Genomic DNA, 17,216 nt, shown 5'->3' with positions numbered 1-17,216 from the left:
GTTAGTACTGTCTGCACCTGCACCAGTATGTGACTCCGCCCCTCTCTGCTTCATTTCACTAGAGAGGTCCACTAGTCTGGACAGAAACTGACGTGCTACCTCTTCATCCTCCTTCTCAATTGCTTCATCCACAGTTTCACTAATAAGTCTGATCAGCGCATGCCTCTTTGTCTGGTTTTCAGTGGGGACTTTAGCAATAACACACACCTCTTTTAACTGGTCCAGCCCTAACTGCAGGAGGGTCTCACTCAGCCTGTCTTGCAGTTGCTCAAGCTCCAGTTCCATTGTTGGTCACGTGTTCTCACTCCGCTCCCCACTTCTTCTCCTGACAATGGTGGCAATGGCGCTGATCCCGGGTTTCGGCACCAATATTTGTAGCACACTTGATAAGAATGACACTTACAAGGGCTGGTGTTTTTGTTGTTTTACTCCATCTGTCAAATAGACATTACAGAGGACACGTTTTCAAAGCATGGCTCACTATACGAACGGCCACACTCATCTGACGACTCTATGTCCCAGAGTGCACGGCGAGAGCCAGCACTACGTCACACAGGCTAGAAGCAATTAACCTGCAGTGCCCTCCTGTGGCGAGAACCGGCTATCACAACAACACAGCAGACAATTCTCCTCTTTACTATTAGTGAGTGGTCAATGAAGGTAAGTATATAAAATAAAAAATAGATGGGGGGCTACTAAATCCCAAGTACCCCACATCTTTACTGCCCAAGGCTGGGGAGGCCCTCATGTGTTAGTGACCATTTGTCGTCTGCAGTGTGCGGGATTTAGTGGCCATGTGTGTGTGTCTGCAGTGAATGAGAAGTTTCATACACACAGAGAATTGGAAAACTACAGAGTACCTACGGAGTGCACATGGAGTACTATTTCTACTCCACAATTCCCCCCTTTTGTTCATCATTGAACACCTAAAGGTAACATAGAAATAATACCAATCAGCACACATAACATGCATATACAGAAATGAGAAACAGCCATGAGAACAACCGGAATCGAAAGGGTTAACCAGTGTTCGTCATAAAGTATCATTCAGACGGGGGAGTCGCTGTCATTGGAGGAGGTGTAGGAGGATTCAGAAACGAAGTCCTTGTGGGGGGGCGAGGAAAATCAGTGGTGGAGAGGGGGAAGATGAAACAAGGTCCCGGTCCTGTTGGGCAAGGAGGTGATAATACACGAGCTGAGTAGCAATGGGCACGAACTATGGGCACGATGCAGCAGGTGAGGAGTAGCAGGACACCCAGGAAAAGTGGTGCTGCTTCGGCCAGGCGAGTAAAAGACATCAGGACCCATTATCTGCATCAGCATCTCCGACATGAACTGCACCGGATCTCTACCGACCGCACCACCTTCAGGAATGTTCAGTACATGGAGATTGACCCTCTGAGATCGGTTCTCGAGGTCGTCGATTCGGTCCTGCAGAGACAGGTTTTGGGTTCGGACCATTTTGATGGTGGACTCAGCTGCAGTTAAACGTTCAAAGTTGTCACTGGTTACAGACTCCACAGAGGCAAGGCGATTTCGGACTCTCAAAGCCAAACCCAAACCTGTGGTCTCCAGAGCTAGCTAGTTTGTGCTAGTCTCATCTAGACAACCAGAGGGTCTTCATGTTGGAGGATTGGCTGGGCCAGGAGCAGACCACCCTCACCTCCTCTCTCACCCGGAAGCTAACCGGGACACCATGGAGACCACCCTCACACCGACACAGCTCCTACAGCCACGTTATGTGGCGGGTTGCTCTTAGTTCTGTCCAGCCGGGAGGTTGTCTTCCCGTGGAGCGTACCCCGGGGCCCTGGACCCGGTACCACGGGAGTGGGGGTGTTTCCCAGCCCGTCTGGAGGAGGGGGAGGAGCAGGTGTTGACGATATCTGGAGGGAAAAACTTTCAGAGAGAAACTGCACAACACTGAAAACACTGTCATTCTAGGATTCTGAAGATTCGTAGTCAACGTGATTCAGTGTTCTTCAGATACTTCCGCTATGATCCAAGTTGGTATCCGTTTGTTTCTTATGAAGTAAAAAATCAAAGAAAACTGTACAGAAGAAGGCTCACAACCATTCTAGATTTCAATTCCTCATTCCCACTACCCCTCTTATTACACAAGAACAGAACACATTGTGTCAACCCATTTAACCATGAAGAACAAAAATGAAATTATGATATGATCAGTTTGTATGTTAGTTGTTAGTAAACCAAAAACAATTTCATGCAGTCGAATGAATCGGACTTTCATTTCATCCAAGCTGTTTACAAATGTTCCGAAGTCTGTAATGTTGTACTTATCTGAAATAAATTCTCTAAAACTAAAACAGATGAGGGATGATAAAGATAGTTGTTGTCTCAGATCCTGAACGTTCAAATAAAACCTAAATTAATAAAACCATAAGGTATCTTGTAAACCATTGAAACAATGAGCTGTTTGAAGACAAGAAACAAATGCCCCCCACCTTAACTAAATGAAACAACAAGAAGCCCCTTTTCAAGGCCCCAAAAAGAGGGAGGGGGGTTTCAAAGGAAAGAAATGCTCACTTAACAATACAAAGAAATTGATGTACCCAGCCAAAACCAAATAAATCAAACCAAAAATGAGTCTTATGAGGAGGCTCAAACTCATGGTAAAAAATAACATAAACATGGCCATAGCATAGACCTTTAAACGCAGGACTCAGTAGGTTTCATTCATATTCAAATAAAATGTAATCGTCCTCCACACAAGAAATTGTCAAAGAAATGAATACCCTCTTTAAAAAAAAAGAACAACATCCTAAAACTCACACCTTAGTGTTGAAAAACAAAACAAGTTCAATTTAACACAGAGGAAAGTCAACATAAAGACAAATGAACCAATGGGTGTCTTCTAATGGAAAGAAAAACAACAACAGCTTAAAACAACATAACTGTGGTTTACACTGCCCCTCTTACTCTCAAGGCAACCCCCCCATCCCCCCATCCATCCCCCCCAAGGTGTGAAGTGTGTAGGCAGTTGGTTCCCACCAGTTATTCTTTAAAAAAATCCCAGTAACAGAAAGAAAAACAGAATAGGTAAAATTAAAAATATTGCAGCCGTGGCGTTGGACATAACAGAGTTCTGCTTAACAGTTCAGGAAATGAAGCAGGGACAGGAAATCCTTCGGTTTAGGGGAATCCTAAAGGAAGTGAGGACAGGATCAATTTAATGTGAAAAATACACCACAAAAACTTTTCAATGCAACAAAAACAAAAAACAAAAACCAAATGGATATGTCACATTTTATATGAGGTACCTCAGAAAGAAAAGAAATAGATTTCTTGAAAGGATTTAAATAATTAATGCTTCAGGTTAGTGACTTTCTAAAGCCAGTTGTTTGTCACACAAGAACAAAAGCCGGGTTGGGTCTGATAAGGATGCTAAACGAGGTGGTCTCTGAAGACTCCTCTCACACCCCAATTGTCAGGAAAACAAAAGGTTTGGAAAAGCCAAAACAAAACCTCCCCCAGCTTTTATATCCCCATTTAAGCCACTCTCAAGGACTTGCAACTTCTAAACAACACAAAATGGCCAGACGGACAAACACCAGGGAACAAACTATGAACACACACACAGACAAGTCATGTCAAACACAAAAGCCAGTCAGGGACCGTCAAGGGGCGGTTTGGTACCAATGGTTTCGTGTCATAGTCCTCTGTAGCTTTTATCTTTCCCTACTTTCACACTCTTTCTTTTCCGAGTATTCAACATTATTCCGACCAGTACATCTATTTGTTCCCGTCAGGACTTCCACCGGGGCTTCTCTTCACCCTTTTCACCCGCCACAAATACCTTCCCAACGGAACGGCATCCTCCGCCTTTCTCTCTCTCCCCTTATAACAGCTTCTTCTAACCTCCTTTGTTCTTCCTCCCTTCGTCTCGCCTTTGCCTTGGGACCCTCATTTTTTTGGTTCGTCATCATTTGTATCAGCATGTCGCTCTGCTTCTGCAGGGACTTCCACTGCGGTCCGCTCCCGCTTTTTCCTCCTTCTTCTTTTTCCATTCTACCTTTTACGTCTCCTGTCTATCTGTTAGGGACTCCAACCCTCTATTTTATTTAATCTATCCTTTAGGGACTCCAACCCTTACTCTTATGTAATCTATTGTTCAGGGACTCCAACCCTTACTCTATTTAACCTATTGTTCAGGGACTCCAACCCTTACTCTATTTAACCAATTGTTCAGGGACTCCAACCTTTACTATATTTAACCAATTGTTCAGGGACTCCAACCCTTACTCTATTTAACCAATTGTTCAGGGACTCCAACCCTTACTGTATTTAACCAATTGTTCAGGGACTCCAACCCTTACTGTATTTAACCAATTGTTCAGGGACTCCAACCCTTACTGTATTTAACCAATTGTTCAGGGGCTCCAACCCTTACTCTATTTAACCAATTGTTCAGTGACTCCAACCCTTACTCTATTTAACCAATTGTTCAGGGACTCCAACCCTTACTGTATTTAACCATTTGTTCAGGGACTCCAACCCTTACTGTATTTAACCATTTGTTCAGGGACTCCAACCCTTACTGTATTTAACCAATTGTTCAGGGACTCCAACCCTTACTGAGCTCTAAGCTTCCCTCCATTGGGGGTCCTCAATTCCCCGGGAGAGTTTTCCCAGCCTTAACCTCACCCCCTCGTCAGAGAGTGAGTGGGTGCGCCACTACCTAGGATCTTAGACAGAGGACTCCAACCTCTTCTACCGATTATCTCCTTTTTACTCTTACCCTAGGAGACTCCAACCCCTCCTTTTTTGTTAAACTGGTCGCCTTCTCCTTCCCGAGCTTAGTACAATTTAGTAATTCAGTCCAATATGCAGATTTCGTTAAAACAGGTTCTGCTTACCTTATTCGTGTTGTGGGTCGACCCCAAGCTCGGGAGGTGTCGGCGGGCAGCCACACTATCCAATTAGGACCGCTTCTTCACATCCCGGACGAGCCGCCAATTTGTTGAGAAATCACCTTCGTGGTCCTCGTCCTCGGGTCCGTTGATGTGAAGAAAACAGCCACACGTCTTAGGAGATTAAAATGATTTTATTGAGTAGAGATCTGGAGACACACTGCCAATCCGTGTGTGTGTCTGACTTCTTTGTGTGCCCTGGTGGGTTATATAGACCCCCCTGCTTCTCCTTTACGACACTTCTGGTCTTGATTATCCTATCAATAGAACCTTTTGGTGGTTGAGCTTTAAGAAGTGCTCATCCTGTTTCAACCTACTGAGCTTAGCAGGGGGTCCTCCTCGTACCAGACACGGTGTCTCTCCCAAGGCCCCATGGGAGGGCAACCTCCTCCCCTACCCACATTCTTGTGGGAGACCTGCAATATATTTGTCTACATGAAGGTGTCTTCTTCACTCTCTGTTCTGGTTACATACATTGGTTACATACAGAGCAATACAAATACACTCGGGTTATATTTAATATCAATCAACACCCCGCTGAGCAACCTTTCTTTTCTGGGTCTTGTTTCTTGTATGACGTCAGCGGACAGAGATTCTTTTTTGCATGCACATCTACACTACCAGCCTTGTCACTCCACTCAGGCAACTTTCATTTCCTCTCTCTTTTCTTTTTCTTGATTTCTCCTCCTTTTCCTCCCCAATTGTACCTGGCCAGTCACCCCACTCTTCCAAGCCGTCCCGGTCTCTGGTCCACCCCCTCTGCTGATCCGGGAGGGCTGCAGACTACCACGTCTCCTCCCATACATGTGGAGTCACCAGCCGCTTCTTTTCACATGACAGTGAGGAGTTTCACCAGGGGGACGGAGCGCGTGGGAGGATCACGCTATTCTCCCCAGTCCCCCCCCCCTCGAACAGGCACCTCGACCGACCAGAGGAGGCGCTAGTGCTGCGAGCAGGACACATACCCACATCCGGCTTCCCACCCGCAGACACGTGTCTGTAGGGACGCCCGACCAAAGCGGACAGAGATTTTAAATGAGACAACACTTCAGCTTGTTTGAGCACATGGCTCATCCACGCACATTGCAGCTAGTGAAAGTAGTGTCGCCACCTGTCGGAGGTAAACTAGGATGCATATCGAGTTTGAATAGTAGCGGTGTACACCCAAAATGCCCTAGTAAAACATTGATAAGAAGAATAAAAGTTAAAAAACAAAACAGGAGTCCCAGAGTCTCAACTGCCCAGTGCTACACACTGAAAAAAGTAAAACATGGCTGTTGTTCATGTGATGCATTTTTTCTGATTGTGAAAACCTAAAAATATTAGATTGTTTATTTGACCTAAATGTTGTGATTTAAGTTTATAGATCAACTAATTTTTTTTTTTGTTTGATTCAATATAAAATGTCGAAATGCCCTTTTTTAGATTGAGCGTGTTTCGCGCATGCGCTTTCTCTGCTCGGCCCGTCAGGCTGTAGCACGTGTCTTTCCATCCGTCATTTCAATAAGAAGAAGAGGAAGAAGAAGAAGAAGCAGCGAGTGCCTTTCTTGCCGAGGTGAAGAGACTTGAAACTGGTAAGCGAGGTATACGAAACTAAACACGTAAACATTAACCTTCATTCTTGTCTAAAATGTATAGCTCATACAGTTTGTAGTAGATATAACCTGCAGTATCCGAAGGAGGTAAAAGTACTTTTGAAGTCATTCAGAAGGTGCTCATGGGCCTAGATGCAACAAAAATGACGCTCAAAGTTGAACGTTTGTGCAACCTTCTACACAGCCAGTATTGAAACCAAGCTTTGCTGAGGATTCACAATAATGCTGGTGACCCTTGTCCTTTAGGGGGTACTGTAATTAATCCAGTCTGGGGATTGCAGTTTTCCTCATACCAAACCTGATCAGTTAATGAGCTGTTTAAGAGTCAAATGCATTTGACTGGTAGCACCAATCGAATGCAAATGTCATGCTCATGTTTTTTTTAATTTAATGAGATGCTGCTTTATGACTGCTTTTAAGTGTTTCCTACTGTGTTGACTACATGTCATGATCAATTTAATCCATTCATACATTGATACATATTCATACATTAATTCATACATTAAGCCATGCATACGTTAATTACTTCCTGTATCAAATATAGACACTCCTGCACAGAAACGTTCAAAACACAAATATTGAATTTTTGTCATTGTTGAGGGAAAATATATTGGAAATAAAAATATATATCTGTAACTGTCTGTGTGATCTCGGTCATTTATCAATCATGTTTTAATTACAGCTTAGAATTTATAAGTAATGGCAAATTAACTCATTTTTAAAAAAATGAGTTAATCTAAAACAATTTTGAGGCGAATTCCACTAGTGTTTCTGCTCCGAGGTTCATTCACATATTACCCACAATGCAACGGAGCTGTCGATGTTTTGGTTATGTTGTGGGATATGGACCATGTTAAAAACGGACATATCTGTTACAGACAGCGGTGATGTGGTGGAAGGTGATGGAGACGTTATGAGAGAAGCTAGATTAGATAACATGCTACTTCCCACCATGAGGGTAAAGAGTAGGCAAATAGATAGGGTCGCTTCGATGGCCGAGAAAAGGGGCGGAGCTAAGACCCATACACACTTGTGTCTGTTCTGATTTGCTTGACTTGCGGTCATTAACAGCTTACTTGTTAACTCTGAAAGGGTGTCTAAGAAGTCCATTATTTAACCACGTCACAATATATTTTTTGAATCTAATATTAGCAATTTTTTTAAATTGAGGTAATTTAAAATAATCAGATTTCTCTAACCTTTTAACCTATAAAAATCAATTGAATAGAGTAAATATTTCAGGTTGAAGAGAATGGATTATTTACATTGAGATAATGAAGGCAATCTGTTTTTTTTAATTGGCTCAAGTTAAAGTAATTAGCTTGCCTGAAGTTAAAAGAGAAGTTTGCTTGGATTTAAAAAGATTAAGTTAGACTGAGTGTTTTTTTAGGTTGAGCCAATGTCAAATAGTTTGTGTGATGGATTACTCTAATTTGACTAGGTTAAACCAACAAACTACTTTTTTCAGTGCAGAGTTTCCACTACCCAGCACCACGCTATGGAGACCTTTCCGGTTCCAGAGTGGTCGGCCTCTCCCTGCCGACGACCAGTCTGTTCCCGAGCCGTCGGCTGCCTCTGCTGACCACCTGTCTTTGCCGGCGATTGCCCTGATCTTTATCCGCCTTTGACGACGGTACCCCGAGCAGCCCTGCGCCTCCGAAGCAAGTTCCCTGAGTGGTCCCGCCTCTGCCCTGTCTACGTCGCCGATCTCCCGAGTGGTGGTCCCGTCCATGCCGCCGAGCTCCCGAGCAGCTGACCAATCCACATCACAGGCCTCCAGGTCATCCACCTGTCCATCCGCCGGGGCTGCTCCCTTCAGTCCTGCATTCTGGTCGCCCTCCAGATCAGTTGTGTCCATCGGTCCAGCCCTCCGGCCATCTGCCTACGATCTCTGGCCCCATTCATCCACTCCCAGATCCCTTGGTCCTGAAGCCCTACCCCAGACCCCCTCCGCCCACCCTGCTTGGGGCTCCTGCTCCGTTTGTTAGGGATGTCTGGAATTCGTCCACTGAAGGGGGGGGGGTCCTGTCATGGTTGTGTGGTCTGGGTAATCAAAGCTCCCCATTCCCTGACTAGCATTTCTGTTCCTGCCCTGCCCTGCTCACCTGCGCCCCGTTTACCTGATTGGCTGCCCAGCAGGTATATTCCCCTGGGTTGCCCCGACTCTTTGTCGGATGGTTGTGTTTAACCTTTGGTGGCCGGATGCTGCACCTCTCGTCTCAAGTCTTCCTTGCTGCCTGAATCTACATGGCTGTTTTGTAAGTCTGTTTGCCTTATTAGAACATTGTTCTAGCCCAGTCTGTCTCCGCTGTCTGCATCCTGGTCCTCAGTTCCTGCTACTAGCATGACACTTATTATGTTGGTGACGTACATTGGAAACCATTAATGTTGAAAAACAGAAATATGAATCTGAATTTGAGCTCTGACCTTTCCTAAAAAACCAAAAAGCCACATGTTCACTGAAGCTAAAACAAAACACAACAGAATGTTTGCGGTGGTTTATTTTAGAAAGAACAATTTGAATTGGAGAAACAGCAACAGACGAATGGTGATTTAAAAAGGAGCATTAAAATGATTTCCCTGTAATATAGGTCAGGAGAATGTTGTCGGTTGATTTTGATACAAAGTTGTGTTACAGGAGGTGAAGCATTGGGTCACATCAGAATCTGTAGAGCATTAGTAAGAATACGAGCAGGAGGCAATGAGATCCAGCAGGGGGCAGCACTGACAACCTGGGAGAAAACCTTCAGGTGAAAGCAACACACACTGAACTGCCACCAGAAAAACCAACGAGGAAGAAGCGTCACTTCCTGCTTCAGCTGGTTGGAACCAGAACACGCCCTGTTAAAAAAGACCAAGGATAAGAAAAGTGGTGAAGAGTGAAGAGACTGAAATACAACCAAACAAGTCTGGCCCACTTCAAGTACTGATGACACACAACTTAACTATTGTTTCTTCAACTATCTATAAGTACTAATGTGTACAGTGTACTGTCTATAAGTACTGATATGTATAGTGTACTGTCTATGTATATGTATAGTGTATGGTCTATATGTACTGATATAGTGTAGTGATATAGAGTGTACTGTTTATATGTGTTTGTATTATAATGTAGTGATGTAGTATACTGCGTATATGTATTTGTATTATAGTGTACTGTGTATATGTAGTGGTATTATAGTGTAGTGTGTATATGTAGTGATGTTATAGTGTAGTTGTATTATAGTGTAGTCTGTAAAAGTAGTGATATTATAGTGTAGTGGTATTATAGTGTAGTGTGTATATGTAGTGATGTTATAGTGTAGTGGTATTATATTGTAGTGTGTATATGTAGTGGTATTATAGTGTAGTGTGTATATGTAGTGATATTATAGTGTTCTGTGTATATGTAGTGATTTTATAGGGTAGTGGTATTATAGTGTAGTGTGTATATGTAGTGGTATTATAGTGTAGTGGTATTATAGTGTAGTGTGTATATGTGGACTGATGTGAACCAGTGTAAACCTGGTCTGGACTGATCTAGTGTTACTGACCTCTGGCCTTCCTCTTGTAGTAGATCAGACCTGCCAAAGACAAAATCAAACCCAGAAGCAGACCTGACGCTCCGATGGCGATCTTGTTTCTGTCTGATTGTGACATGGAGGGATCTGGAGAGACAGACACATGTCTCTATCTATAGACACATCTGCATGTTGACCTGTCTCTCTATGTCTTCATCACCTATCCATGGACAGAGACACACATAGATACTCACTCCAGTCCACTTTCTTAGGAGAGGGGAAACTGGCGTGTTCCACCATGCAGGTGATCTTCTCTCCAGACCTGAGATGAAATAAGTGAAGAAGAAGAAAACACAGGAAATAAACAACATATCAACAATAAATAAGACGTGATGTGATTGGATGAGGTAAGTTTGTACTTTCCTGTCTGTCTGCACAGAAACTAGTCGAGTCTGATACTAAACATCAGCCCAGTTTAAAACACGGTATTAATACACAATAAATACTCTATCGTCCATCTGGGATCTCACCTGTAAAGATCCACGGACCCCACCTTAAACATACAGCTGGTGTCTACAGAGCAGACCCTGAGGAGACACGTTCCACCTTAAACATACAGCTGGTGTCTACAGAGCAGACCCTGAGGAGACACGTTCCACCTTAAACATACAGCTGGTGTCTACAGAGCAGACACTGAGGAGACACGTTCCACCTTAAACATACAGCTGGTGTCTAAAGAGCAGACGCTGAGGAGACACGTTCCACCTTAAACATACAGCTGGTGTCTACAGAGCAGACACTGAGGAGACACGTTCCACCTTAAACATACAGCTGGTGTCTACAGAGCAGACACGGAGGAGACACGTTCCACCTTAAACCATCACTTTGTGCTTTGTTGTCCAGTCATTGTGTGTGTGTGTGTGTGTGTGTGTGTGTGTGTGTGTGTGTGTGTGTGTGTGTGTGTGTGTGTGTGTGTGTGTGTGTGTGTGTGTGTGTGTGTAAATATGAGTGTATATATATATAGTTAAAGTATGGTGTATGTATTTGGACCGGTCCATTCGGTACTGAGTCTAAGTGTTCTGACCTGGGCGTGTACTCCAGGTGGGAGTGGATCTGGTAGTACCAATCACCATTTGCCAGCTCATCGGTGGAAGTGACGTCAGAGGTCACCGGCTGTCCGTCTCTCAGCCAGGTGACACTGATGTATTTGGGGTAGAAGTTGTAGACACTGCACATCAGCATGGCCGGATGTCGGCCACTAGGGGGGGCACTGAAGTCAGTCTCACACTGGGCTCAACTGGTAAAGAATTATAATAATAATAATTATTTTTATTATCGTCATCATCATCATCATCATCATCATCATCAGGACTTGAAATTAACTTTCTGAATCAACGTCAAATGTGTAGAGTTGCTAATCCTCAGAGTATATAATATTTGAGGCCACATGGTGGCGCAGTGGTTAGCGTGGTCACCTCACAGCAGAAAGGTCGTGGGTTGGAATCCCGGGGTAGTCCAACCTTGGCGGTTGTACTGATGTGTCGTAGGTTAGTTTACATTATTACGACAGCGACCCCCAGAGGAGTTACCATAAACTGATTTACGGCAGTGCCCTAGCAGAGCTGGAATAAAGCATGTTAAACGGCTCTTCTGCGGTGAGTCGCCTCAGTCATGCCCTCCGCATTGAGGACTAGACTCTGTTATACCCAGACCTCAAAGAGGGCTCATGAAAACCCGGCACGTTACTGTAACATGAGATTCATCCTAGATCTGCTGGATGATGCAGATTTAGTAAATCCTGAAGCACTTATTTTGTTCCTAGACTTCTATGAGGCCTTTGACGCGATTGAACTCACGGTTCTGTTACAGTCCGTCGAGGCGTTGGGCTTTGGGAATAACTTTGTTGGCATCGTCAATAAGTTTTACAAAGATATGAATAGTTCTGTTATGATGAACTTTAACAGCTGTAAAAGAGTCCAGATGAACAGAGGGCTCCGCCAAGGCTGCCCTGTTCCTCCTCCCTTATTTATTTGAGGGGCTGAATTCTTATCAGTTAATATCGTGAATGATGGACGTTTGGAAGGAATGTCGGGTTTTGGTGGAGAGTTAAAAATCTCACAACTGGCAGACGACACCACTTTGTTTTGAAGGACAAGAAGCACGTGAGGAACTCTGTTACCTCAGGTATCCAGTGTTCCAGGGCCTCGGACCTGCGACTAAATGTGTGCACATGTGGAATGTTGTCTGTGCGTGATTGTAGCGATTGTGTAGTTGGAAACATCCGGTAAAAGAGTCCGTTCAGTATCTGGGAATATATGCAACTACACATCTTACAGCTAGACAACATCTCCATTTCTCCAACAGATTAAAAAGACCAAGTCTGTCTTCAGGATTGGTCTTGGAAGGGGTTTATCTATTTTAGGAGGAGTTCTCCTCTCCAAAGCAGAGGGCCTGTCTCGCTTTGTGTGTCCATCTGTGTCTCTATTGGTTTATGGTTCTACCGCCACAGAAGCAAATAGAACTTTCTTAAATGTCATTTGGAAGAATAAACCACACCAGCTTAAACCATGTGTCCTGTCCAGCAGTGAAGCAGAAGGAGGTCTGGAAGTTCTAGATTCCGTTGATTCTGGTAACACAACACAAAAACACGCTCACACTTGTTGTGTGATGGTGAAATGTCCCATAAGTGTTGGACTGGTGTGGAGTCTCGTGACTCTGTCCCGCCTTTAACATGAGACACGTGACCTGGTGCTGTCTTCATCCAGAAGATGTGCTCTTCAACATCTGATTAATTGTGTTACTGTAGATGCAACATGTGTACTCACAAACAGGAGTTGTGTAAATCATTACCTAAGATCCCTGCTTGTCTCCAAGAAGTGAGTCTTTCCTTAAACCTCTCAGCCTTGAAACAACAACACAAGTAACGAGCTGCTGACCTACTACCACACTTGTGTCCTGACAGCCGTCTGTTACTTTACATGTGTACACGTGTACTCCCCTTCTGTTTTGTTGTGTGTCTGTTCTTTGTTTGTATTATGTTGTTACCATTTATTAAGGGTCCAAGCCCCAGGGGCTGGGGACCCCTATTGTTTCTGCTCAGTTCTTTATTTTTATTTTTCCGTTGGTAAAAGTGGTACTTCAGCCTACACCGTAACAGATTCTACAAAACCCTTTGGAGGCCTGGTACAGAACTTCGCACTTACCCCACATGCAAAAAATAACACATGTCAACCAGTTGGTGGCGCTATTTTGAAGGTCAACGCGTTTTGGCGTGTAACTCCCAAATCGTACATCGGACGTTCAAAACCTTTACAAGCACAGATTCACTGAGCACAGCTGAATCACGTGGTATAGGCCACGCCCATTTATGCCTGTAATTTCATTTCGCAAATTTGCGAAAATAGCCAAAACTACTTGTTCGAACTCCTCCTAGGCCGTGCCATCGATTTACACGAAACGTGGCACACATCATCTACATTCACTCAAGGCAAAACGTTATCGAAAGAATTTTGATCCGTTGCTCGGTTTTGATTTGACAGATCAATGAACCTTGACTGAAAAACGGTGATTTTCCATGACGGTGCCATAACTCATCACTGCATTGACATATCAACTTGAAATTTTAAAAGTATGTCACCTATTGTCAAAAGATCCTAAACCATGAAATGCGTTTCATTTGTCCAGTAGGGGGCACTATAAATTGGAGAAGTTTATATCTCATAATTGGCACCATGGATGTGGATGACATTTGGGGTGCACAATCTAGGACCGTACTGGAGTTGATACATGCAATTTGGTAATGATTGAAAAAAGTGGGCGTGGCTTATGACAAAAATGTTAATTTCATTTGCAAAACTTCAAAAATGCCCCTAAATGTCCCCCAAATCCCCTGCACATCCTACAGAGCTGAGATGTTGTGAGCAGATCCAGTAAGTGATGCCAACACTTTGCTGCACTGCAACATATGGTCAATTCAGAAGTCCGTCACTCTATATTTTTCAAAATATGAAAAATTATAAAACATAAATATTTCGGCACAGATTCATTCAATTGCTACCAACATCGCCACAGACATTCTGGAGAATGAACATATCAAGGGGGTCAAAGGTCATTCTAATCGGTCAAAACCTGCATCCACACCAATGTACAATATATGCCTGTACAGTGTACAATATACCTAATATTTTTTATTTTCACACATATTTGATCAAACTATTCCAAAATACCTGATAGGACACGTGACACTGCCAGCATGACGTGTGAATGTGTTCAGATGTTTATCAGCGACGGTTTTTGTGTTATAAGCGTTTAAAATATAAGGGACAACATGCAGCTCTTTAGCAGCAGCTATGCTATTGGTTCAAGGTGGCGGATCTTGTTCACAGCAACTCCGATTAACACGAAACTTGGTCCACCAATAAGTCATGACGCCCTGAGGTTCTGTGCATTATGTACTGTTAATTGGCCCCTAGGTGGCGCTATGCTGCAACATGAAATGCGCTAAAATTATATATCCAAACTACTTGTAGCCTGTCAGTGTGATCAAACTGAAGCTTTGCAGCTAGCAGCTATGTACTCTTGTGAGCACCCTTCAGTAAAGGACATTTTATAATGCAAACCATTATCACCCCAAGTCCACTCTACTGCCCTTTGACACGGCTACACAACGCACTACAGGAGTATAACTACACATTTCTTTCAGAATCAGCAAACAAGTCACAGAATGACCCATAGCAGCTGTAAGATAAGCCTCTGCTTCCTCATCTCTGGCTCAGACACCGCCATTAGCTGCGTCTGTTAAGAACTAATCTCAGTTTCCTGATGACGCCTTCACGCATTCACTGCATAGATGCTGAACTCAGATGCAGCATACTCATGCTTCATTATATCCTCCTACTCCCACTTCAGCAGGTTTAATTAAAACACAAATAAGTTCCCTGAAGCTCAGAACAAGGTTTCCAGCAGGCTGCATTTCTCCCACTTTACTGAATAACTCACTGCAAGGCTGCCAAGAAACCCTCTGAAGTTAGTGGAAGACAACCTCTTCGCTCCTGTCAGCCCCACACTTGCCTCGTCCATGGGAGGGAACACTAGAATTGTACTTCTCCTAAAACAGATACTACACGCTCTTCCACTGTTATTACTCAGTACTTAACACTCCACATTGTTGACAAGTATGTACAGCCTAATACTACTCATTTCCCCACCTCATCCCTACATGTCATTATATTCTTTTAGACACATATGTTGTTTTTCTTCCAGCCCCAACCCACACGATGTTAATAACCTGTTCCGGGTTCATCAATAATCCTTTGTTGACGTCATAGATGATCAATAGTTGTGCGCTGTGTTCACAACCATCCTCATACACCATCTTGAGGGACAGCTTTACGACCACCGTCGCTCTTTCAGACTGAGACTTGCATCTGTCTAATAAGCAAACAGCTCAACTAGCGAGGCTCCTACAGACAGCCAGACCCGACTTACATACATGGGGGCTTGGAGCCCGTTAATACCTGCTGGCAGCGCTGCTTTATGTCGGGGACTGTCTCACACCCTGATTGTGTTCTTCTGACGTAGTTGTGTAATTATACTGAACCTGATGTGTGTCCGTAATACTACACACCTGTTTTATGTACCATGTTCTATTGTTCACTAATACACACACATACACACACACACACACACAAACACGGATACGCGCGCAAACACACACACGCACAGACGCACACACACACACACGGACACGGACACACGCGCGCACACAAAAACGCGCGAGCATATACACGCGCTCACACCGACACACACAACTCACAGACGCGCGCACACACACACGGACACACGCTCGCGCACACAACTCACAGACGCGCGTGCGCACACAACTCACAAACGCGCGCGAAAAATTACACACGCGCGTACACACAGACACACACACATACATGCACTACTAATAGTATTAGTAACAGTAGTAGTAGTAGTCATAATAATAGTACTACTAATAGTTATAATAACAGTACTACTAATAGTAGTAGTAACAGTAGTAGTAATAGTCATAATAATAGTACTACTAATAGTAGTAGTAACATTCGTAGTAATAGTCATAATAACAGTACTACTAATAGTAGTAGTAACAGTAGTAGTAATAGTCATAATAACAGTACTACTAATAGTAGTAGCAACAGTAGTAGTAATAGTCATTATAATAGTACTACTAATAGTAGTAGTAACAGTCGTAGTAATAGTCATAATAACAATACTACTAATAGTAGTAGTAACAGTAGTAGTAATAGTCATCACAGCAGAGCAGCTCACCTGTCTTATCCAGTATTTTTCGATACTGTATCTCTATAGTAGGTTTGCAGTATCTCACTTTCGCAGCTCTCATCTCTGCCAGAAATGCAGGATCGTTGTTAAAGCGCTCTGCGTTATAGATACCATGATGATCATATCCAACCCACTTCCCCACAGTGCTGTTAAACCTGCGATATTCTATCTTATTGAAATAAACAGGGCGGATGTACTCTATGTCAGGAAGCTCAGAGGAGGTGAACACACATGTGTCCAGGTAATACCACAAAAACGCATCTGGAACAGAAAGAGAAACAGGTTCAAGTTACTTAGTTGAATTGTTTTAAAGACAATAATTAAAACCTCTTTTCTAACAACACAGCAGAGTCCATCCAACAGAGACTGATTTACATATTTTATCTCACCTGCTCCATAGAAACCCACGACCAGGAGGGAGCAACACACAACAAGGCAGCATGAAGCCATGTGTCTGTCTTGCTGATGAACACAATAAACTGTCCTCCTTTACAGACTGACTGGTGTGGACTGCCCCCTGGACATAAACCAGTCCACCACCCAATCACCTCACTGGGCTGGCTAGCTCTCCCAACATCAGCCAATAGAAAACACAGAGGCCTGGCACGTCATCTGTTATCAGGTAGAGGGTAGAGTCTAATGCTGGAAAGGGACAGAAACTCACAGGTTCGAGCCTGTTCGGGGACTGAGAAGCTTTGGCCGTTGACAGAATGACAAGAGGACATGTGTTGTTAGTATAGCGCCCCCTAGCTGCAGGACACTCAACATGTACACAATACACACTCAAAATGTACACAATACACACTCAACATGTAGACAATACACACTCAACATGTACAAGAACACACACACACACACACACACACACA

General features: G+C 43.7%; 1 protein-coding gene across 1 annotated transcript in view; it reads right to left on the bottom strand.

Moving 5' to 3' along the window:
• LOC130132963 (H-2 class II histocompatibility antigen, E-S beta chain-like) overlaps positions 1-16,804 on the bottom strand; it is a 55,793-nt gene extending 38,989 nt beyond the window's left edge. Inside the window, exon 1 of the mRNA XM_056301892.1 lies at positions 16,737-16,804. Coding sequence (XP_056157867.1) covers positions 16,737-16,797 — 61 coding nt within the window. The 5' untranslated portion in view covers positions 16,798-16,804. The remainder of the gene's footprint in view (positions 1-16,736) is intronic.
• Between the last annotated feature and the right edge of the window lie 412 nt (positions 16,805-17,216).

The sequence above is a fragment of the Lampris incognitus genome, unplaced genomic scaffold, assembly GCF_029633865.1.
Source record: "Lampris incognitus isolate fLamInc1 unplaced genomic scaffold, fLamInc1.hap2 scaffold_207, whole genome shotgun sequence".
Taxonomy (NCBI): Eukaryota; Metazoa; Chordata; class Actinopteri; order Lampriformes; family Lampridae; genus Lampris; species Lampris incognitus.
The sequence above is the reverse complement of the archived record's forward strand: the minus strand, read 5'-3'. Positions and strand labels throughout refer to the sequence as shown.